At 48.9% G+C, this 23,459-nt stretch overlaps 1 protein-coding gene and 1 non-coding gene across 13 annotated transcripts in view; both read left to right on the forward strand.

The window, feature by feature from the left end:
• RNF144A (ring finger protein 144A) overlaps positions 1–23,459 on the forward strand; it is a 114,562-nt gene that overhangs the window by 29,199 nt on the left and 61,904 nt on the right. For 6 of the 12 annotated variants that reach the window (XM_073896957.1, XM_073896955.1, XM_073896959.1 and 3 more), the window contains one exon: positions 12,185–12,334. The exons of the other annotated variants lie outside the window; for them this stretch is intronic. In XM_073896957.1, coding sequence (XP_073753058.1) covers positions 12,295–12,334 — 40 coding nt within the window. In that variant the 5' untranslated portion in view covers positions 12,185–12,294. The remainder of the gene's footprint in view (positions 1–12,184; positions 12,335–23,459) is intronic. 12 annotated transcript variants of the gene reach the window in all.
• LOC112821375 (U6 spliceosomal RNA) lies at positions 16,198–16,301 on the forward strand. Its single transcript, XR_003207427.1, has one exon. It is a non-coding gene; the product is annotated as a U6 spliceosomal RNA (small nuclear RNA).

Here is a 23,459-nt window from a genome sequence, read left to right on the forward strand (position 1 = left end):
AGTGTGGTTGTGTGACTCCTTGGCTCCGCTGGGGCGGAGAGGGCCAAGAATGGAATTCTCGTTTGGCTGAACAGAGGGCGCAGAAGGTAGCCTGAGGTGACAGTGGATGTAGGAGGGAGATGGGCCCACCGAGCTTCACCTGGTGGTGCAGGGGGCTGGTGAGGAAGAGTCTGGGCTGGATGGATGACGGGTGGAGGAGGCGCAGAGGAGGGTCAGCGCTGTCCGGTTAGGGCCCCTGGCGGGAGTGGATGAGGGACACCAGTGCTGGGCTGCAGTTGCGCAGGGAATTGGGGACCTGGGGCACTGGCGGGTACCTAAACTGCAGCGTTCCTCCTGGCGAGCCCTGCCTCCCTGTTACCCACCCTGGCTTCCGATGCCTGATGCCTGACTTGCGAGGGCCTGCCTGAGCCGTCCCGCTGACCGTGGAGCGGCGCGCCCGCGTAGCCCATCCGCCCCAGAGCCGTTCTGGGAGTGCATGGCTAGCAGCCTTTGCTTTGTGGAGGCGAGGGAGGTGTGCGGAGGTGTGCAGGCCCTCGGCACTGTGGGAAGGAAAGAGGAAGTGTGGATGTTGACCTTTGTAGCAGCTCTTCCCCTTCTTCACGTGCCCTGGAAACTGTGTGCATGCTAACCTTTTGCTTTTTAACCTTAGCTTGAACATTTTCGGGTGATTGCATCTTTCTGTGCAGTGTGTGTGCCGGCCCAGAGATCTGGAGCGTGTCCTCAGGTGTGAGGGAGATGGGAAAGCTCCCGGGAAAAAATGCCCTGCAAGGCTGGCTCTAATGGTCTTTTTCCCTGCCCACACCCACCTCCCGGGACGTTCTGTTTGAGAGTCTGTCTCCAGCAAATTCCAAGAGCCGTGAAATGGCTTCATAGTCACAAAAGATCCATGTTGGAGAGGCCCAAATACCAGAAAATGACATTCCAGCACAGCAGAGCTATTTTTAAATGTTTAGGATTTATAAGGAGAAACAGTCTTCATGGAATATAAACCACCCCCAATTCACACTTCTGGGATTGAAGTAGCTAAATCTGAAAGATAATTCTGGTTTGTTTTTCTCTCCAAGTGGAGAATGTCATTGGTGAAAAAAGATGTCTTGGGCTGAGCAGCTCCGACCTGGCCTTGGCCGTGACCTGGTTCCCGGAAGGGCCGGCGCTGAGTCAGCGCCAGCTGTGGGCCTCCGCCCTGTCACCTCTGCCCTGGGCTAGTGAAGCTTTAGGGCAAAGGTCGTTTAAAACACTAACTAGCAGCGAGAGGAGGGTCAGCGCTGTCCGGTTAGGGCCCCTGGCGGGAGTGGATGAGGGACACCAGTGCTGGGCTGCAGTTGTGCAGGGAATTGGGGACCCTGCCTGAGTGCTCTTGGGTTCAGAGTGCCTGCAGTGGTTAAAGGAGCAATGTTTTTAGAGATGGCAACAGGTAAAGATGCTGTCGTGTGTCGCCCTGGCTGGAGGCTCCGTTCACATGAATCCTAACAAGCTCATTTTCCATGTCTAACACCGTTGCCCTTTTTATTGATTTTTGCCCCTTTTTTGTTTGTTTGAGAGCTCTGGGAGGCTTTAGTCTCTGTGCTGCTCGGCAGGCTCTGCAGGCCGCCCGGGGTATGGCCTGGGCACAGCCTCCGCAAGCCCTCTGGGTTTCCACCCACTGGGTTTGAGCGACAGAGAGAGAGAGAACGAGTTCCTGGGACTGCAGGCCTCTCTGGACGGGTCAGCAGCCAATGTCCGGGGGGCATCGGTTACCTGCAAGGCCACCTGTGGGGCTGGGAGGGGCCGGAGAGGGTAGGCGTTTCTGCTTTACTCTTTCTCTTTGACTGATGCTAACAAGCCGACCATGGGGAACTCTGTTCCCCAAACAGAGGCAGTGAGGAGTGGGTGCTGAGGCTGGGAGGGTGCCCTGCCACCTGAGACCTCGTGAGCTGCTGTGGGACGGGAACAAGGGTCTCAGGAGCCACATATGCCGGACCCTGAATATTCGGTTACAGTCTATCCCGTGGCTGGTGGAGAACCATTAACATTTGTGAAAGGTAGTGATAGGATTAAAAAAAAAAAAGTGTTCTGGACAGATTCATGGGGGGCTGCTGTGCTTTCAGTATGAAGAGAAGATTGGAAACAGCGAAAAGAGTCAAAAGGGAGAGTTTGATCACGTGTCCTAACAAAATTAAGGGACTTCCCCCACCCCTGATTTTAAAGATAGAGTACTTTTTTTTTGGTTATTCCTAAAAGCTTAACAACAGAGCTTCACAGATAGGTGCATACACAGTTACCAAAGAAATCTCATGCCTTCTCTTGTACTTAGAGTTGTATAAATAACTTACGATTTTAGCTACGTTTAACATTGCTTGATTAAATATCAATGAGGAAACCGTTATGACTATGTCTAATGACATCGGGTCATTAGAATTTATTACCAAATGGATAACATAATCCAATTACCTCAATCTCATTTTCATTCTGGCCTTACTGATTTTAATAATTGATTTTACGAGTGTGTTCCATAATTTATTCCTGGTATTTTAAAAAGTATCAGCACATTTATTTGAATTTAATACTAAGGTGATAGAAAGGAGATCTGATTGGTTTGGCAGTGAAAAGGGTCTTTGTCTTTTAAGTTATTAGAACAAACTAAATGTGCAAGTAATATGCACAAACATAATTGAAGCATTGTTACGATAAAGTTATTCATTGACATATTTTATATGGAAAGGCACATTAACATTTGTATTTTTTCAGATTCTTTCTGAGTGTGTTGGTTTGAACAAGGTGCCTCTAAGAGAAAAAGTAATGAGTACAATTAAGCAATTTCTACAGTCTCAGTCCACGGTATTGATGTACTTTCCAGAAATTGGGCCTTGAATGCTTGATGTCTTGGTAATTCATTTTCGTACAGATCAGATGGTTTCCCAAGGTTTTCTTTTGTAGGAAGATGCAGCGATTAAATTGCTGGCGGATCGCTAAAACTAGTTTTTATTGTATTATTATGTGATTTTTGGTATATATATGGAAGAAGTTTCATTTTTACCCATACGGTCTGTTCTCATATATGTACTTATGTACAAAATTATCTTGAACTGGTGCTTCATGGGAGTCCCATTAGTAACCATGCCCAGCTATGGGAGCGGCCTTATGTACTGCAGTCCGATGAATTATTTGCAGAGGTCAACACTATCACTGTGAAGACCATGAATGGGCAGGTTTGGTGTGCAGGCGAGGAGGGCTGCCGGTGGGCTTTAGGCATCTGTCCCTGGAAGTGTAGGCCATGCGAGATGGCCACACAGTACCGTGTAATTTTGTTCTGGATCCTCTTTGTCCAGTTCAAATGCAATACTGTGGTGTAAGCTGAAGTGAGCACCAGAGAATATAACCTTATCACCGCCCCCACCCCGGCAAGAGAATCAAACTCATTGTGGAGTTTTGAGAAATCGGAATGGAGAGCATTCCGTGATTTCTCTGCTGTATGAGTAAGTGAATGTGAGGATTAACAAGAAACAGGATGTTTTGTGTATAAATTGTCTCAAGATGGGGAAAAATCATATTTCATAATATTTGAAGAGGGTGCTAGCCTGGAGAAAGCATTTCACCATGTTTTTTTTTTTTTTGAAGGAATCAAGAAGTTTTCAGTAGAATAGAGAATAAATCAGAAGTGCATGGTCTGAGGAAGATTCTTGTTCTGTCATAAGACAGGACGGGAAGGATAATGAAGTCATGGATGTTAAGAGCTGGTACTGGAATTGAATCTGGACCTCTGTAGCCTAGAGCTGCATCTCTGGTGGTGGATGTGGGGGCTGGGGAGGCTGTGGATATCGTCCAACACTTCCATTCAGAGATCTGGACGCCAGCTCAGCTAGACCATCCGTGTTCTTTTAAAAATTCATTGATGGTGAATCAACAGTGCGTTTTCTGAATCCATCCAGGATCTATCTTTGCTCTTAATCTCAGACTTTGCACTTTTAAAGTTTACCAGTTAAGCTGGTTACTTAATTTTTAAATAAGTACACGCACATAGTAAAATCATTAAAATAAAACTACAGAGAGGATATTAAGTACCAATTTAAATTGCCTCTCTCTTTGTTTTCCCGACAAAACCAGTATGAATTTTTTTTTTTTTTTTGGTTTGCCCATCTAGAAAAATTTAGTACTCATAAAAAGATACTCTTTTTATCTTTACTTATTTTATTTTTTAAAAAGATTATTTATTTTAGAGAGCATGTGAGTGAGAAAGCAGGGGTGGGGGAGTGGCAGAGGGAGAGAGAGAATCTGAAGCAGACTCCCCACTGAGTGTGGAGCCCAGTCACACAGGGCTCTGTCCATCTCACCACCCCGAGATCATGACCTGAGCCGAAATCAAGAGTTGGCCACTTAACCGACTGAGCCACCCAGGTGCCCCAAAAGATACCCTTTTAAAATCTAAACCAGATAAGCCATTGGACCATTCCAAAGAGGGCTTTTAAAGAAATGTCAAGTAGGATGTGATACATAGAAGTCCTCATGTGAGTTATGAAGCACATGTGATGAGCGTCCATGAGCCTTTGTCTTACACAAAGATGTTCTGAATCCTGTGGCATCCCTGTGAACGTTCCTCCCATGCCTGACTGCCCTTCATGTCCCGCCCTTCCCCCGGAGCACCTTCTAGTTCAGGTGGTCTGTGTCTCGCTCCACCGTATAGAATTTTACTCATGCTCAGAAGCAGGCTCATGCTGTGAGTAGACCTGTAGACTCGGTGCTCTGTTTCTGCAATTTGCCCACATTGCTCTATGTAACTGTGTTTATTCATCTTACCATTCTATAGTGTTAGGTAATGTTGACATCGAGCAATCCATGTGTCTTCCTGCCAGTGGATGTTGGGTTATTTTCAGTGTCTGGCATAATACATTCTGCTTTTGGTATTCTGGCACATGTCTCTGCTTCACACGTGCATTTTTTTCTTGATTATGTAGTTAGGAGGAGCTTCCGGGCCTGAAGAAAGGCTAATTCATGACCAACGTAACGAGAAAATGCAGTGATTTGGGAAGTGATTATAGTCGTTCACGTTGTCATCAGCAGTGAATAAGTTTCTTGTAAGATTGCTGCCTGTCTTATCCCAACACTTGGTGTTCTTGGGCTTCGTAAGTTTTGCCCAGTTAATAGTCAAGTGAGTGGAATGTGCCCAGGGCACTGAGCTTTCTGCACGCTTAATCACCACCTGTTCCCTTGTTGTAAAAAGACTGTTCCTCTCTTTGGTCTCATTTTCTGTTGGATTGGACATGTTCTTCTCATTGATTTGAAAGCATGCTTTATATATTCTGAAGACTTAACAGGTTTCATGTGTTAAAATATTGTCTCCCAGTTTGTGCCATATATTTTCACAAGGTATCTTTTGATGAATAGGAGTTCTGGATTATACTGTATTTAATGTGTCAACCTTGCCCATTTATGGTTAGGGCCTTTCATTTAAGATACTGTTGAGGTCAGAAGTTACTTTTATATTTTCCTTTACCAGTTTTAACATTATATGGAGTTCATTTGGTGTGCGATGTAGGAATCCAATATGATTTTTATCCATAGGAAAAATAGTTTACCCAGTACCATTTATTGATTAATACGTTTTTTCCATTGATCTGAAATACATATTCTGTAATGTATTCAGTTTCCATGTGTGCATGGGTTTCTTTCTGTGTCTTCTGTATTTATATGTTCATTAATTTGCCCACCGTCTGTATCAGTGCAACATGCTCTTTGTAAAAATTATTTTATTTATTTACTTGAGATGGAGAGAGAGAGAGAGAGAGAGCGCGCATGAGCAGGGGAGAGGGGCAGAGGGACAAGCAGACTCCCCACTGAACAGGAAGCCCAAGGCAGGGCTAGATCCCAGGACCCTGGGATCATGACCTGAGCCGAAGGCAGACGCTTAACTGACTGAGCCACCCAGGCGCCCCATCCTTCTCTTAATTACTGTCACTCTCTACTAAGACTTGATATTTGGTCCCCTCACCTTTTTTCCTCTTATTGAGTGATGTTTGACTGTACTCAGGCTTTTGCCCTTCTGTAGAAATTTTAAAGTTAATTTATGAAACAACATTTCATATGTTATAAATTAATAATGACAATTATAACAGTAAAACCTTTTGGGCGTTTGCTTGAATTGCATTAATTCTATATGTAAGTTTAGAAAGAATTTATTTTTTTTTATACTGAGTCCTATTCATGAACAATGTATCACTATCTTTATATTTGTCTTCACAAATGTTTTTTGGTAGTTTTATACTTTTCTGTAGAGAGACCTCACATCTTCTGTGTTCTCCTAGGCACATACATGTTGTATGTGTTTGTTTGCTCCTAGGCACCTTAGTTTGGGATGCTTTTGGAGATGGCATCTTTGCTGGAGTATAAAAATGTAATTGACATTTGTATATTGACCTTACATTTAGCCATTTTACTAAGCCTTCAGTATTTCTACTATTTTGTCTGTAGATCTTCATATATAAAAAGTCATGTGTGACTAAATAAAGTATTGTTTATTCCTTTTCAGTTCTCCTGTTTTCTCATTTTCCTGTTTGAGTTTGGGCCCTTAATACAATGTTGCGTTGAAGTAATAGAAGATGTCCTTTCCTTGTTCCTGATTTTTTTAAGGAATGTTCTAATTTAATTAAGAACGATGTTGCTGTTTTTTTTTTTAATGTTCCTTATTAAGTTAAGGAAGCTCCCTTATGATTCTGTTTTGCAGAGTTGTGTTTTATGTTTTTAATCATAAATGCATATTGAGTTTTATCAAAGGCTGTTCTGCATCTATTAGGATGACCATATAGTTTCCACTGTTTTCTTCTTACTGTTATATTATAGGTATTATTCCAAGGGTAAACCCTCTTGTACTCCTAGGGTAAATCTAGCTTGTTCAACTTTATGGTTTTTCTCCCCTAAATACAATTCTGATACACATCTGGATTCTGTTTGGTCTTATTTTGTTTAAATTTTTTTTTTTATTTACTCATGAGTGAGTTTGCCTATATTTTTGCTTACTCGTTCTGCTTTTGTCTGATTTTGAAAGAGTTTTATTTTTTTCTTTTGTTCCTATTCCTTGCAAGATTTTGTGTATGATTTGAATTATCTGCTCTTGAAATTTTGGTATCACTCAGCTGAAAACAAGACCTAGTGCTTTCCTTGTTGGAAGATTTCTAAGTGCTCATGGTTTTTTTTCAAGGTTTTAAAAATTTTTTGAATTCTTTTTTTTTTTTTTTTAAGATTTTATTTACTTTTGAGAGGAAGAGGAAGAGAGGGAGAGAGAGAGCACAAGCTGCGGGTGGGCTGGGGAAGGGGCAGAGGAAGAAGCAGGCCCCCTGCTGAGTAGGGAGCCAGATGAGGGGACTAAATTCCAGGACCCTGGGACCATGACCTGAGCTGAAGGCAGCCGCTTAACTGACTGAGCCACCCAGGCTCCCTGAGCTCCTTTCTTTTTGGGCCAGTTTTCTTAAGTTATATTTTTCTAGGAGTATATTTAATATTCCCTGTTTTCAAGTTTAAATCAGTACAAAATTATGCATTTAATTTTAAGTCTCTGCTATTTGTGTTTCATTACAAATATAGCTTATTTGGGCCATACCTTTTTTTTCTTGACCAGCTTGCCAAAGAGTGTATGTTTTATTATTATTTTCAAAGAAAAACACTTTTGAGTTTGTTGACTCTCTTTATTTTAACTGTTTTTTGTGTTTTATTTTTATAATTTTTCTGTAATGGGTCTTTTCCTTCTACTCTGTGTTTATTGCTTTCCTAACTTCTTAAGCCTCAGGTAGCTCAGTCGTTTTTAGGCTGCTTTTCTAATAGAAGCATTTAAGACGACGAGTTTCCCGGAGCACCTGGGTGGCTCAGTCGTTAAGCCTCTGCCTACGGCTCAGGTCATGATCTCAGGGTCCTGGGATCGAGCCCCGCATCGGGCTCCCTGCTCAGCAGGAAGCCTGCTTCTCCCTCCCCCACTCTCCCTGCTTGTGTTCCCTCGCTCGCTGTCTCTCTGTCAAATAAATAAATAAAATCTTAAAAAAAAAAAAATAAGATGACGAGTTTCCCTCTCAGCACTGCTTTGATGGCATCTTAACTTTTAAATAATATTCTCATTATTGGTCTGTGGTTTTTTCTGAACCCGTGAGTTGTTAAGTCTCTTAACAGTTCTCACATTGGGGATTCTTCTCATCATTGATGTCTGTCTTGGCTGCACTGAGGTCAGAATGCCTGGTCCATGTGACACCATGATTTGAAATTTGCCAGGTCATTTTTTTATGACCCTATGTGAAGTCAGGTTTTGTAAATGTTCTGTGTAGTTTTGAGAAGTTTGTGAATTCTCAGTTTGTTGACTAGGAGATTTACATGTTTATTAAATTTAGATTAATAGTGCTTTTTATATCTTCTTTATTTTTACAAATTTCATATGTTTGTTATATTACATAATATCTAATGACTTTCCCCTCTGATGGTGTGGTTGCCATTTTTTCAGTGACTTGTCAATTTTGCTTTTTATATTTTGAAGTAATTCGATGTATACAAATTTAGAAATAGCTTCATAATGAAGTGGACCTTCTGTTGTGTAGATGCTTTCTTTTTTCTAGTTATGCTTTTTGGTTTAAATGCGATTTTTTCTGATAGCTTTCTTTTGGTTAGCATTTCCCTGGATCACCTTTCTCTGTCCTTTGACTTCCAGTCTTTCCAGTTTCTTAAGGTTTTCTGCATCTCCCTCTCTTTTTACAATTCAATTTTATCATTTTTTTTTCTTTTGGCTATTGAATTTAATCCATCTGTTTCTTATGATCTTTAATATATTTGGACTTTATCTCCCAAATTATTTTTATACTATTTTCTTTCTTTTTTTTAGTTGCGTGTTCATTTCTTTTTAATCGTAACTGCATTTTTCCATTTTATAATTTGGCAGTTATACATTCTACTTCTTTTCTCTTGGGGGGTACTGCTGAAATTCTACCATATATTATACAAAGTCTAAGATAAATATCGTAACTCCTCGGCTTTTAAAGTACACAAAGCTTTAGAACACTGTGATTGACTTAGTTTATAAGCTCTGTGTGCTTTTTTTTGGTTCACTATTATAACTGGGCTTTAGTTACTTTCCAGTGTGAGGGACCTTTATGGAATCTAATTCATCATATTGAGAGGAGTAGCTGTTTCTCATTTGTTTTAAAGTCACTACGTCTTTATTGCTACTAAAGGTATGGTCTCTTGAGTCCTCAACCCACTTCGGTGTTGGGAGTATCCCAGAGGGTGCTTCAGTGGAGGGTGTGTGAGTATTAGGGTAAAGGCACGTTTGTTGGTCGGTTTGGACTAGGTGAATGATGCAGATCCAACCTGTATGTACGTAGAGAGACTCCTTCATCCATTATGCAGACATAAAGAAAGAACAGGACCGTTTTAAAACTAGTTATTATCAGCAAGGTATTGTAGATTTTTTAGTTCTGTAGCTTCATTTTACTTTTATTTTCTATAGTGTATCAGCATGTATAAGGAGACTCACACCATTACTGCCCACAAAAGAAAAGGCCAATAGTATCTATTTTTTTAAGAGAAACCTCTTTGTCGTGTGTTTTTGTCAGGGACTTGAAATTCTGGGACACATCAGGGTTTCATGATCAAATGTGTTTGTTAGGTGTCTGTGGCACTATGCCAGTCCCTATTAGGGCCGGATCAGATGTGCCTTTTCTCCTGAACCTTTCACTGCTTGGCAACACCCGTGTGTCTGGATACAGCCTTGTAGAACCTTCAGCGCAAAGGAAGTCCTGGAGCTCTGTGGTATAGCAGTTTCCAAACTTATTTTGGGGAGGGGGTGGTGCAGTGGCCCTTTCTTCAGATGAGTCTCACGGAAGCCTGATGTCTTAAAAATAAATGGAAATAAAAGTCAGAGCAGACTCATATTGAACAGGCTTGGGCACCTGCAGCCTTCTCTAGCTAAGGATTCCTCGCCCTGGCCTGCAGGTAGAGCTGGGGAGCTCTGGAGCTGCAGAACCCACCGACACTCCTCTGCAATTAACCCCTACATGTCAGCAGAAGAGAAACTGGAAGCTCCAAGGGGGTCATGGGTGAGCTGGTGGCGGGAGTAGAGTTCGCGTCTTCATGGCCCCTTCTGGGCTCTGCAGCCACCAGCTCATTCCCTGTGGAGCCAACGAGGCCACAAGGTACACATTTCCACTGTAAATGACTTCTTCAGATCCAGATCCTGTCTGTCTAGGCCTCTTGCTCGGGTGACCGCAGCTTTCCAACCAGATTTGGCATGTCTCCTTCATCCCGGCCCCGGGTCTGCTGTGGGCTTCCTGTGGAGACTGAGGAGAAGCCTGTCGAGTGTCCCGTAACAGGGACAGGGTGACAAAAAGACTCTTCTCCGTCTGCTGTCTGCTTCAGGCTCTTGCTCGTCTTCTCACTATTGGTCACAGAGGGGTCGATTCTTTCAAGCAGACAGACCGCATATGCTATTTCTGTGCTGTAAATTTCCAAGGCTTCTTCCTCGTCCACCTCTCCAGCCACATGCTGGAGTCAGCAGTGTGTTTGCAGCTATAATCAGCACACTTAAATACGAGTTCAGTTCAGAGTGAGTACAAAACCCGGACAGCTCTTCACTCCAGAAGAAGCTGTGAAAATATCACATGGCCGTGGGCCCTCTGAGACCTCGGGAAGTGGGGTGATCCCTGCAAGCCTTGTTAAGGTTTATGGGGTGCTCCAGAAGAGCCCGGATGACATGTGAAGGGGGCTCTGATTCGTAGGAAATTGTGTCTGACCCCGAGTCCCGGCTGCCAACTGGCGGATTCCGAGTTTCTGTTTTCCTGAGGTAAGACACACAGGCAGAGCTGTTTATTTTCCTGTAAAGCCCCTGAGGAGGACACCTTCCATAACCGTCCCTGTGTGGCACGCGGTGCACCTGGCCCGGCTGTGGGCAGCCGAGCTGCAGTCGGAGGTGTTCAGAGCCTCCGCCTTCCCTGCCTTACTGCTCGTGTTCGTGGGCCTCCGGTGTTCTCCCCACTCCTGTGCTCACATTACTGACCGTCCCCATGACCATCCCCCAGGACAGGTGGCAGCGCGAGGCTTGCAGGGCAGGAGGGGACGAAGTGTCCCAGGGCTCTGGAATCCAGCTTTCCATGGGCTCTTGAGTCCAGGTCTGCTGACTCTTACACAGAGATGCTTTCCATTTCACTGCTGTCTCCAGGGAGATCCTCAGAGATGCTCTGTTTGGATCTCCTAGCGTCTGGGGCCACTGTTCCGCCCCACTCAGCACGTCACTCCTGGAAGGCTTGGTCGTGTGTAGTCCACTCCCTTACTCATTATCTGATAGCGTCCACACACTACAAAAAACTTGGAGGCCGTTTCCACATTATTACTGGTTTCTCTGCCCTTAGGCTCTGGAGTAATTGCTCTAAAATGACCAACATGAAGACACTCTCTGTTCAGAACTCCATCAGTGGCTCCCAGGGCTTCAGGGGCCAAGTTCAGAGTCTGAACCTGGCCTGGCTGTGTCTTATACTCTCAGGGCCCTGGCAACCACCTGGCTGGAGTGCAGGGATGGTTTTTCACTGGCTCCTCCCTCCCCTTGGTCAGGGGTCTGTAGGAAGCTTGAGCTGGGACAAGTCTGGTGCAGAAGCCCCTTCTCTGTCACAGCCCCCCATGCCTGGGCCCTGCGGTCGTGGATTTGCTCAGTGGTGACTGCACTGTGAGCTCAGCGGGGAAAGCCTTGCATCTGCTGGGCTTCGAGAGAGCACCTGAAGGTCAGGACGCACTTTGGAGTGTTGCTGACTGAAGGAACAGCAGTGATACAAGTCCCTTTTGCATCCCCTTGTAGCTGTGTGCAGAGTGTAGCTCTGTGGAGGAGTGGCAAGTGGGCAGGAGCGGGGTGCCATGACCACTGGGAGGGGAACTGGTCTGCCCCCTGTCCACCATGGTGTTAGTGGTCCTGGCTCCACTGCCCAATGCACAGAGTGCCCTGTAGTCTGCAGGGGGTGGTGCCTCTGCGCTGTCGATCCCTGTGTTCTTCCAAGCAGCTTCGCACACTTGTATTTATGGGATTAAGTAACACTGTCATATCTCTAAATACTGAGACTGTTTGGGGCTTCTGGTTCTGGGCATCTTCTGAGACCCTAGAGAACACCTAAGGGTATATTCGGAGACCCAGCTCTGCAAAGGCTTTAAGTAGAAGACACGTCCTTATGTGCTGTACCCCTTTCCCCCCTTGTAGGTGCTGCAGGCCATCTCGATACCACCCCGTCCTGCCCAGTCCCAGTGTTTTGAGCAGCCTTACACTGGGTTCTCAGCATCTCCTCTGGAGGCTGCAGCCGGGGCCACCTGATGATCCAGGCTGTGCCCCGTGAGGCCATCACAGACTCAGGTGGGCGGTTAGGATGGAGGGCATGCATGGAGCGCTGCAGGGCTCGTCACGTTGTTCTGGGAGGTGACAGATGGAAGCACACAGCCATCTTGCAGAAGATGGTCACGTGTGCCACCTGTGGGGTATCGGAACCCGGTCCCACTGTGCCTCGCCCTGGCCACCCCTTTACAGCCCCACTGCTCCGACCTGCGGCTCCCCTCGAAAGACTGGCCAGAGGTCCAGAGAGTCGAAGGGGTGTTTCAAGACAAAACCTGGCTGGCTTGCTAACTGCTGTGACAGAGACAGGCCAGACAGAAGAGAGGACAAGCCTTCCTTGCTTTTGTCCCTACCCCCTTAGCTGTCACCTGGCCTGGAAGGAAAGAAGAGTTTTAGTAGAGCAGTATTAAAGACAAAATTCCAGACCCAAACGGTCTAGCTATGTGTAGACTTGTTAGGATACCCCTCGAGGAAGTGACCCGTGAGACCCCCTTCTGAAGCCCCTGGTTGGTGGAGCTGCAGGTGCTCTGGGAAGGTGTGGAAGTCAGCCATGACCCGCACCTTCAGCCGTCGCGCTGCCGACTCTCGCCTGAATGTGGGGGCGTGTTCGTGGCACTTTGCTGTGGCTCTTCTGTGACAAGCCAGAGCTTCGTTGTCCACTATTCTGGGAACGTCCCCGTGGCCATGAAGGACTTCCCAAAGGGTTCTTCCCGGTAGGGCAGTGGTTCCTGGGAGTGTGGGCAGGGGCACGTGCGGGGCCGGGCCTGGCACGTGACACAGACGGAGGTTCTTGCTGTCTCTGCGGCACGTGCCTGAAAACACCGAAGTCAGAGAAATACGTGTGCTCCGTGTTCCTCGCCGACCTCGTTTTGGCTGACAAGGCGGGTGGCGTCACCAGACCCAGAGCCTGTGCACAGCTGTGGGGTTACGATCCAGGTATCTCAGACGGCGGGGGCCTGAGCGCTCACGCAGGCCACGGGCTTACAGAACGCTTTTGGCAGCCGGACGTCTTCTTTCTCTTTTGTTTGCAGACCAGCGAGGGCGTGTGGTCTGAGCTGGGGTAGAGGACTCAGAACCCTGTCCTCTGCTCCCCTGAGGCTGTGTGGTGCAGCCGGGCCCTTCCCGCACCAGGCCGGCCACCTGCTGGCGGCGCAGGGCCCGGCTCCGTGCTCTCCCTGTTCCCCCAGCCGCACGCCAGGGGTCACAGGCAGCATTTTTATGAGCTCTGCTTAGTCTCCGTGGACATTCGCTCAGACGTGCCAGGAGCCCCGTGGAGTCGAGGCCGCGAGGGAGCTGAGGCCCGGCCTGCGTCCCCTCATGGGTCGTGGCTTCCACCCATGTGCTCAGAAGGGCGAATTTTGTCTGCACCTACAGCGGGGAGGGACAGGCAGCCCACCCACTGACCGCTTCTCAGAAGCACTTGCAGTTAGCATGGGACACGCTAAATTAAATGTTAGGGAACACTGGTGTCTTTTCTTTGAGAAGAAGTTTAAGAGCTCAGCTCTGTGATGAGCTCATGACTGCGACGGTCGTCACTCGTGTGGGTTTCCTCTGTCCAGGCCCTGTTGGGTACTTCGCACGTGTAACCTGCTTTATTCCTCGAGGTGACCTAGGAGATTGGCCTTTCCACCTTGTTTTAGACAGAAGGAAACGGAGACCCAGGGAGGTCATGCTCGGTGCCACAGGGCTGACCCGTATGTAATGTCCAGTTTGCCCGGCTCCAAATCCTGCCTGCTTCCTTTGCACACCTTGGTCCCCTCACAGGGCAGTGAGGGTCTGCTGTCTTCTGCTGGGTGGCCTGTGCAGCTCAGCATGTGAATCGGAAGCTTCTGGCTGGTGAAAGGCCAGTTCCCTCACAAAACCCTTGAAGGAGAGAGGGTGGGGAAGAGGGTCTGGGTCGTGACCAGGGTCAGGTGTCCAGGGTGCCGCTGGGTGGGTTGTGAAGACCACGGCCGAGATCCAGGGGCCTTCTGAAGGCCCTTGGATACAAGCTGAGTGTTCCCTTGACTCCATGGCTAGTCGCCTAAATGATGCTTTCAGTGAGCCCGCGTATGGCTCATGGTCATGGCCCAGCAGTGCTGGCTGCTGGCCTGGCCATTCTGTTAATCCCTGAGGGCGGAGGACATGTGACGGTCCCACTCAAGCACCCTAGGCCTGTCCCAAGCACACACCACTCCCCATGGGAGATAGGGCCACCAGATCCTGCAGAAGACGCTGTTGCGGCCCAGACCCAGCTCCCCGTGCGGCCGGTGATCTCCGTCAGAAGCATCCCAGCCGGCCTGTAGCTCCAGGGAGCCCTCCCACCCATGTCTCTGGGTCTGAGAAGCCTTGACTCTTTCACAGCCTGCTCTGCAGGGCACTGCCTGGGGGTTGCCGGAGGCTGGGGGGCAAGGTAGAAAGGAAGCAGAGGGATTGAGAGGTGGGGTGGGACAGAGAACATTTGCAAAGTAGTTTGATGGTTAAGAACACAGAGACCCGGGGCACCTGGGTGGCTCAGATGGTTAGGCGTCTGCCTTCGGCTCAGGTCATGATCCCAGGGTCCTGGGATCGAGTCCCACATCCGGCTCCCTGCTGGGCAGGGAGCCTGCTTCTCCCTCTGCCTCTGCCTCTCTCTCTCTCTCTCTCTCTCTCTCTCTGACTCTCATGAATAAATAAAAAATAAAAAAAAAAAAGAACACAGAGACCCTGGGGTCCATTTGCTTGCTCACATTCCGGGGAACTGTAGGTGGCTGGAGCAGCAGGTGGGTACCCAGGCCCCTCGGACCCCGAGTGGTTTGTCTGGCATGACACAGGTCTCTGACCTCAGCGCCTGCTCTCATGTGGGGCCCACGCGGTTAGTTCTGTGTCACTTCCTTGCTGTGACCCTTTGTTTCCTAAGTGCTCCCCCTCCCCAACCCTCCCATTCTGGGATTCTAAGAATCAGTTGTTCTTTAGAAATGCACAGATTGCCTGTAATATCTGGGAGGCTGTTCTGTGACCGTGGAGGCCGATGGAAAACTACATGGAAACACGGGAGGAGGAATATAAATTGTGCGTTGTTTGGTTTTTTGATTTTATTTTCTTCTGTTTTTCCCCCGGGATGGGCTAGGATGTGCAGCGTGGATGTTTGTACCTTTGGAAGGAAATCCTTATGGCAGAGTCGAGCCTCTCGGACATTTCCAGAGCAACGCTTAGAGTCTGGCTTAACTTCTTATTTTTAAAAAACTTAGCCTAGCAGAAGTTTGCTTCTGATGCATGGAAGGCATGCCGGGAAGGGAGCCTCTGCCTTTGTTTTGTTGGAGCAGTGGAGTGGAGGGAGGCCCCCAGGGTCCTTAGATGCTACTTCATCAGGGCGATGAGAGTGGCCGGTGTGTGTTCTGGAAGGTGATGACTGACATACACAACTAAAGGAACTTGACCTGGTCTGCGAAGTGAAGAGAAAGCAGTCATGACTCAGAAATGCTGGAGTGCAGAGAGGTTGATGGAAGTTAGAGGCGCCGTCGGCTTGTTCTGTGCATTTATTTCTTCTCCCTGGCTCCCAACCTCCTCCTCTGCACAGGGCGTGGTCACGCCTGTGATGTCCGAGCCGGCGTGGGGTCCTGGTGTGCGCACACGGGAGAGTGTCGCAGGGTCCCGGCACTGCTCCCGGATTCATGTTCACAAGTGGTTTTATTTACTTCCTTCAGCTGAAGGAAGAACTGGCCTGCATCATATTTTGAACTTGGCAGCAAAGGGATTGTGTGAGGTCATTGGTCAGTGTAACGCCAATTGAAGGGGTGCGTGTGTGTGCGCATGCGTGCTGCTTTGCTGTTTGAAATAAACCTGGTCCCCTTGATGTCTTTCTTGGTTTGTGGGCTTATCATTTGTCTTCTTTATGTCTTTTGTTGTATTTTCTCTTTTAAAACATCATGTGATAATGCAGACATACTAAAAATTTGGACCCATACAGAGAAGATCAGCATGGCCCCCGCACAAGGATGACACGCAGAAACACGTGATACTTCTGTGGTTGGAAGAGAAATAATAAATAGCTTTTTTTCCCAACGTCTCATGTTAAATCAATTCATGGGTTTCTTACTGCCCCTCTGGTTTGTGCCATCATGAGGCCAGTGCTAAACCTTTGGAGGTCTTTGAACTGTGGTAGCGTTGGCCATGGAAGAGAGGCCACATGAGTGTGATGATTTTACTTTATTTCATTATTATTATTATTATTATTATTATTATTATTTTTAGAGAGGGAGAGAGAGAGCAGGGAGGGGCAGATGGAGAGGGAGAATCCTAAGCAGGATCCATGCTCAGCGCCAAGCCCGATGTGGGGCGCGATCTCACAACCCAGAGATTGTGACCTGAGCCGAAATCAAGAGTTGAAAGCTTCACCAACTGGGCCACCCAGGCGCCCCAACATAATGGTAATTTTAAAAGACGGATGGATAAGGGGATCGTCCTGCGCACGCGGAAGCAGAGGACTGGGGATAAGTTGTACGTGGACTGGAATCAGGCTAACAAGTCCAGGAGAAGCAGGTTGACTCCTGAAATCCACTCTCTGTATTTGAGACGTGTGAGGACATTTCTTTCTGAACTACACCTTCCACAGAGACACACCAGGGTCTGGAGAGAAGGGGCCAAGGTAACATCGAGAGTTCCCAGATGGAAGGAGCCTTAAATACTTCAGAATACAAGCCTGGCTTTTGGTTCAGCAGATGTTAACCCTTACTGGCCGAGCAGGGAGTCTTTGGGTTGAAATATGTCGTGCGTTTTGGAGGTGAAAGAACTTCCACTCAGTTTCTTGTTAGGCCCCGGAGTTAATATGCAGCACGTCCTCATCAGACGCATCCTGCGTGCTGGCTCTGTTGTGCTTAGCTGGGGACCTGTGTCGCTCTCCCCGCTCCCAGACACTGCTTGTCACGTGTTAAACTACTTCTTGGCGTCTTGTTCTCCTCTGAGAAACCACTTTGTTTTGCTTCATTCCCTGCTCAGAACGCATCTGTATAACGGAATGTGTGGATCCACGTAGATGCCGTCTCCCTGGGGGCCTCCATCCAAAATGACGGAATGGAAGCACATGACGAAGAGGCTCAGATAAACCAAGGAGTTTAACTTCCTTCCCTCCCTTTGTCCTTCTCTCCTTCTGTGTTTCTTTCTTCTCTTCTTCTGCTCTTCCTTCTTAATCAAAGAGGAGAAGACCTCTCACTGGTTAGTGACACATCTAGAGGTAAAACTCAGAGTTTCTGGGTTATATGTCCTTTATGTGCAGTCGCTGGATGAGGGATTGGGGTTTTTAAGATGAATTTAATATAGTTTCTTCCCCCAAGCAGCCCCACGCGAGGGGAAAATGTGGGGCATGCAGTGTGCCCGCGGTAGGGAGGTTTGCATTTGAGAACCGTCCCTCGAGTTGCTCGAGTCTCGTATTCTCCTCACTCACCAACTGGCCCCCATGACCAGCTCCGAGGCAGAGCTGGAGGAGAACTAATGTCGGGGCCCCAACAAGAGGAAACCGTTGCAGGAGGAGCAGAAATATAAAGGAACGAACAACAAAACCAAGAGCCAGAGAGCATATCGCCCTCCGGTCTGAATTCTCCTTCCGTGGAATCCTTGTGGCTTGAGATCAAGGAGGGTGTGAGGAGAAGGGGGTGTAGAAGTTGGGTCACGAGTATGAGGGAGTCCTCCGAGTACTTCTACAGGATGCTTCCTGTGGAGTGGCGCGTGGACGAGAGCTTCGCTCGGCTCCACGGGCCAGGTGCTCCCAGGATGGAGCATCGCGGGGAGCATAAAACACTCTGCACACAGTGGTTTGTGATGTGTCCAGGAGAGGAAATGGGTCGCGTCCTTGGTTGCTGCAAGGGCGGGTGTTGGAGGCTGTGGCGGGAGGCTGAGCTGCTCGGTGCAGGCCATGCTCTCAGGGGCCAGTGGAAACGTCAGGTCAGTGGGTTGGCAGCCCCCAGCCCCCTCCTGCAGGGAGGGTGTTTTCTTTCAATTACCCAGTTACAGAAAGGTCTGTATATTTAGGGCTTTGATGAGTTTTGGGGACCATTATGAGGGTTTGGGTACCCTCTTACACTCTTGGGCATGGATGTAAACTTCACATGCGGACAGCAGGTGCATGTGGATGTGACTTCATCGGAGGCGCAGTGTGGATGGCCCATGGCTCCGGGTTCTGGAAAACGTTACAGGGCTCTGTCCTCAGGACTCCATAGATGAAGCCATTTCCCTGACATTTCTAGGTAAAGAGCGAAATAAGCACAGCATTTTTTTTTTTTTTTGGTAATTAATTTTGTAATATTAAAAGGAAATCTCTGTTTTCACAACCAGTATAGGTTCACTGGGATTTTCATTTATTGTTTCCCATTTTTAAACAGGATGTCCATTGTAGTTTTGAGAGAGTTAAAAGTTTAGTGTTATTTAAAATGTAAGAAAGAGGAAAACACCCCAAGCCCCACAATCACACATTCAGTCCAAGAGAAGGCATTCGCTCAGCAAACCATTGTGTGCCCCATCCTGTGAGGCCCTGCATTTGCCTTGTTTCTTAAGCCCTATATTTAGTAAGAAAAGAGGTGATTTGGCGGACCCTGTGAGTCTCATTTGGACACATTGGCCAGGGTGGCTCTGGAAGATTTTAACGTTGGGCTCATTCCCCACGTGGTGGATATTGTCTTCCCAGGATGCAGAGACCAAAACAGCAGAGACACAGACGGGACCGTCTGGTCATCAGGAGCGGCTCTGGCCTTCCCAGAACCTGCAAGCCTGTGCTTTGAGGTTTGTTTTGGGAGAAGGACAAATTGCCACTGTTGAAATCCCCAATCACCAAAATATCCCTAACAGCCTATTATAAAAAGAACATTTTAAGGTAGAGGTTAATAGTAGCTCAATGCCTTTTCTGCGAGGGCCTCCTTCCCCAGCTTTCTTTCTGCAGCGCCGTACGTAGTGTTTTGGAAGCTGGTCTGGGGTGGTCTGAAGAAGCTCCTTTGTTCAGTAGAGTAAGAACCGCGGGGGGTGTGGTGTGTGCAGGTCTCAGAGGGAGCCCGCGGTTGGGCGAGCGCACAGGTTCCGCACCTGCCCCGATCGCCGATGGGCACACGGCCCGGTTCCCTGCTGTGAGCCCCGTGGTCCCAGCTCCTGGGCATTGCCACCTGGGAGCCCTCTGTCCTTGCACGTGCATGTGTCTACCCTGCCCAGGCTCCTTTCCTCAGATCGACCCTTGAGTTCCTGCTTGGCTTCTGCTAACGGGGTCATGAGTTTTAGAGCCATCCACAGGGCATTTTGGGGGCCCCTCTGTCCCCGCGTCCTCACACACGGCCCCAGTCCCCACCCCTCCTGGGACTCCCCGATGGTGCGTTGTTTGCTCCATGACCCGAGGCTCTTAGCAGTTCACACGTGAAGTGGAATATGTTCTGGGATTTGTTGTTCGCTGCTTTTAAATGTGGGCCCCCCGTGCTCTGCCACAGCTGCTCCCCGGGGCCTGGCAGCCGTGACGTGGAACTTGAGGGGACGGCAGGGTGCTGTCACCTGGCACGGTGTGAGGCTAAGGCAGCAGGGCCTGCGCTGATGGTGGCGGCGACAGCGGCGGGGGCCAGCCCACCCAGCCCTGCCTGGATCCCTTCCTCAAGTGTCTTCTCTCGCATCCACTCTGGATATATGTTTTAGAACCCGTCTGGCTTTCCTTATTTGCATTAGAAACTACACAATGAGAATATTCTCCGGGATGACTCACGAGTTAAAATATGTTGGCAAAGGACATTTGTATTTTATTTTGGTTGAAGGAGGAGAACAATGAACATTTAGGGCACAGAAGGCAGGCAGGTCGAATTAATGCCAGAACAAACTTCTGGTTGGTAGCTTCACCCATTGCTAGTCACCTCCTTGGCCAGGGCAAACCAAGGATTTATTCTGGGAGCATGGCACACTGGTCCAGTAATTACAGTGTGGCCTGTGGCCCTGGCAGTAACAAGACCCCGGGCTTTCCAGCTGGACTCCTAGACTGGAGGAGCCCCTCCGTTCTGCAGGGCCGGCCTGGTCTCCTCACAGGGGACAAGTCCACCTGATGACTTGGTCATTTTGTCCAGCCGTACAAAATAGCAGCCAGAATTACCTGTAAATTTGTTTTTTACAAATCAGTTGAGTCACAGTGTCTAGGGAGAAGCAAAGTAACTCTTCTTCAGGTCAAGGGATTCACTTTTGGACCTGGTAGGCCCCCTGCCAAGGCCTCGGAGAATCACCCTCGTCCAACATCAGAGCGGGCGGTGACCGCCACGCCGCGTCCCCCGAGCGTCTCCCGTTCCCCAGCAGTGACGCTGCGAGGTTGGCGGAGTGCAGCTCAGGCGTGGCCGTCAGATGAGGTCCCAGGTTCAGGGACAACGTGGCCGTGGCCTCGGGCACCTCGGGTCTCCTGCCTGCTGGTCCGTGGCTCTGGCCGTGACGACAGCCCGTCATCCGTGAGGGGGCACCAGTGTTCACGACCACGGCAACCGTGCTCCTTCGTTGCGGAGCACTGACCGAGTTCCGGCCCTGGTAGCAGCGTGTCACATCTGTTCATGTGTCTGGTCCTCACGACGGCCCTGAGCACTGCTGTGGGCTGTGTCCCCAAATTCACGTGCTGAGTCCTGTCCGCAGGACCTGTGGATGTGCTGTTATGTGGAGACAGGGCCTTTCCAGAGGGAATCCAGTAGAAACCAGGTCACCGGGGTGGGCCGTGCACCGGCTCACAGGCGTCCTCGTGAGAAGGGGAAATTTGGAGACAGACACATCAAAAAGGAAGACGGTGGGAAGGGACACAGGAGGAAGACAGCCACCTGCAAGCCGAGGGAGAGAGAGGCCTGGAACAGAGTGTCCCTCGCAGCCTCTGAAGGGACCAGCCCTGGGATGCCTGATCTCAGACTCAGCCCCTAGAACTGCCTGACGGCACGTTGTTGTGTGCGCCACCCGGTCTGCAGTCCTTGGTTCTGGCAGCCCTCACAAAGTACAGGTGTCGCCTTCTGTTTGTAGATGTGGAAACTGAGGCCCGGCTTGGTTCCGTGACTTGCCCGAGTTCCCCTGGAGAGCAGGGGCTGCAGGCCTGTGTGACCCAGGTCATGTGGTGCCAGGGTCGGCGCTTGGCCACCAGGCCCGGGAAGTGGGTGGCGTGAGCCTTCTTTCTGTACAACATTTCCTGCTGTGACCTCCCGGCTGGCCTGGTGCTTCCTGTCCTTCCCCCCAGGCCCTCATCCCTGTTGGAGGTTTTGAGCTACATTTATGCCCCCAGCGCCATGGCCTGCACAAAACTGAGTGCACAAAAATGTTTCTTAAAGAAAGCAAACCAACCTCGAGGATGTGAATTTTTTGCACAGAAATCACTCCTGGCTCTACCTTATTTTCCTAAACATGTCTTTTCTCGTTGCCACATTTTTTTGCCTGTTTTATTATGAAGGAGAGCACGCACCTTGTAGAATATCGGGTGAGTGTAGAAAATCAAAAGCACTGATCACCATTTTATTTTACCTTATTGTTGTTGTCTGCTGGTTTCCTACCACCCCTTTGTTCTGGAAGCTCCAGCTGGCTTGAGGTTGGCCCCAGCGTGGAAGTTACTCGGGACCTCTGGGAGGGCCGTGCAGATGGGTGTTCTCTCTGTTCCCTCGACGTCCAAGAGTCTGTGAGGTGTGGCCTTCAGCGTTGTCTGGTTTCTCGAGTGGGCCTGATTTCTTAGGCACCCTGAGATCTGCAGGGGTGGGGAGGGCCCTGCTGACGGGCCCGTCTGGAATGTGGGATAATCCTGATCTTGTTCGGCATCTGTACCCAAAAGACCCTGAATGTTGCAAAATAAACAACAGAGCAGCTTTTGTGATGGGATGATTAAGACTGGAAAATAAATGGGGTTCTTAGGTGGGGTCTGGCTGAGGGCAGGCTAGGCTCAGGGTGACGGCGTGTTTTCCCTGACCCCGCCCTCTGCCCAGCATTTCAGCCACGTGGAACAGCTCACGAGGAATGGGCTGCCAGTTAATCTTTAGAATAAGTGCAGGCAGCCCTGAGATCTCAGTGGGGTGGCCCGGCAACTCCGATGATCTGGGAATTAGGAATCCTGTCTCCTGGTTTGATTCTGCCGCTCGGTTCCGTGATGGTGGAAATCACTTGTTTCTGAGTGATGTAGAGAACGAGGGCTTGGACAATAGGATTCCCAAGGCTCTCCCTCGCTCTTGTATTGTATTTTTGGCATGGATTCAACTTCCAATTCTCTAACCTGCACCTGCATCTGCACCTCCACCTTTGAAGTGAGGCCTTGAATGTTTTCCTACTGCAAGTGAAGAGAGTACAGAAGAGCTATTTCTAGCTTCCTGCTTTGCTGCTTTTGAACTGAATGCAGTTTTCTTTCTGGTCTTTTCTTACCGGTGTGCAAAGAGGTCGGGGGATGTCAGCCTGGTTCACAAGTGGTGTCCTGGGAGGGATGGCTCTCTGCTCCACGCCCACCGCCTCGTACGAGTAAGAGCCAACCAGGCTGGAGCCAGCGAAGCCCACCTGCTTCCCTGGAAGCCTGAGCAACAGTGTACCCCTGAGCAGTCTCTCATTTTAACTGGCCCCCCTCCTCCTCCGCCTCCCCCCTCCTTCTGGCCCCAGGCAGGGGTTGTGGGCACATGCTGGCTCATTTGCATGAGGGTTCTGCAGATTGAGTGACAGTCTGAAGTGCTGTCATGCCCCTTTGCTCCTTTGTCAAACTTTGGGAGAGAACTTTCCCCCAACCTACAGCAGGGATATTATATAACTTCTGGTGTTCACCCCCACTCATCTTCTTAAACTGCACGTCTTCATATGCTTGTAACTTATTTTTACCTTTAGAAGAATTTTTCGAGTGGGTGGGGTTGAGCGGAAGCAGCCCCAGGTGGTTTCTTCTATGGGCTAATAGGGATTTTTTGGAGTGGAAAAGTGGGGTTAGACCCCTGTTGGCACTCCTTTTCCTCCCTAGGTCCCCCGCTTCCTAGTCCCTCTGGCTTCGGAACACTCCTACCTGAGAGAGTGGCTGCTTGCTGCAGATGTTTCTTGTGACTGACTGACAAGGCAGACAGCTGTGTCTCTGGGGTGTGTCCAGCTTACACACGCTGCTGAGGCCAGGGTGGGCGGTCCCATCCTTGGGCTGGGTCCTGGCTGAAACTTCCAGAGGAAACGTTTTATAGAGGCTTGCGGCAGGTAAGGCAGGTGCTCAGGCAGG

Source organism: Callorhinus ursinus, unplaced genomic scaffold, assembly GCF_003265705.2.
Source record: "Callorhinus ursinus isolate GAN/ISIS: 27379988/994484 unplaced genomic scaffold, GSC_fseal_2.0 scaffold10, whole genome shotgun sequence".
Taxonomy (NCBI): Eukaryota; Metazoa; Chordata; class Mammalia; order Carnivora; family Otariidae; genus Callorhinus; species Callorhinus ursinus.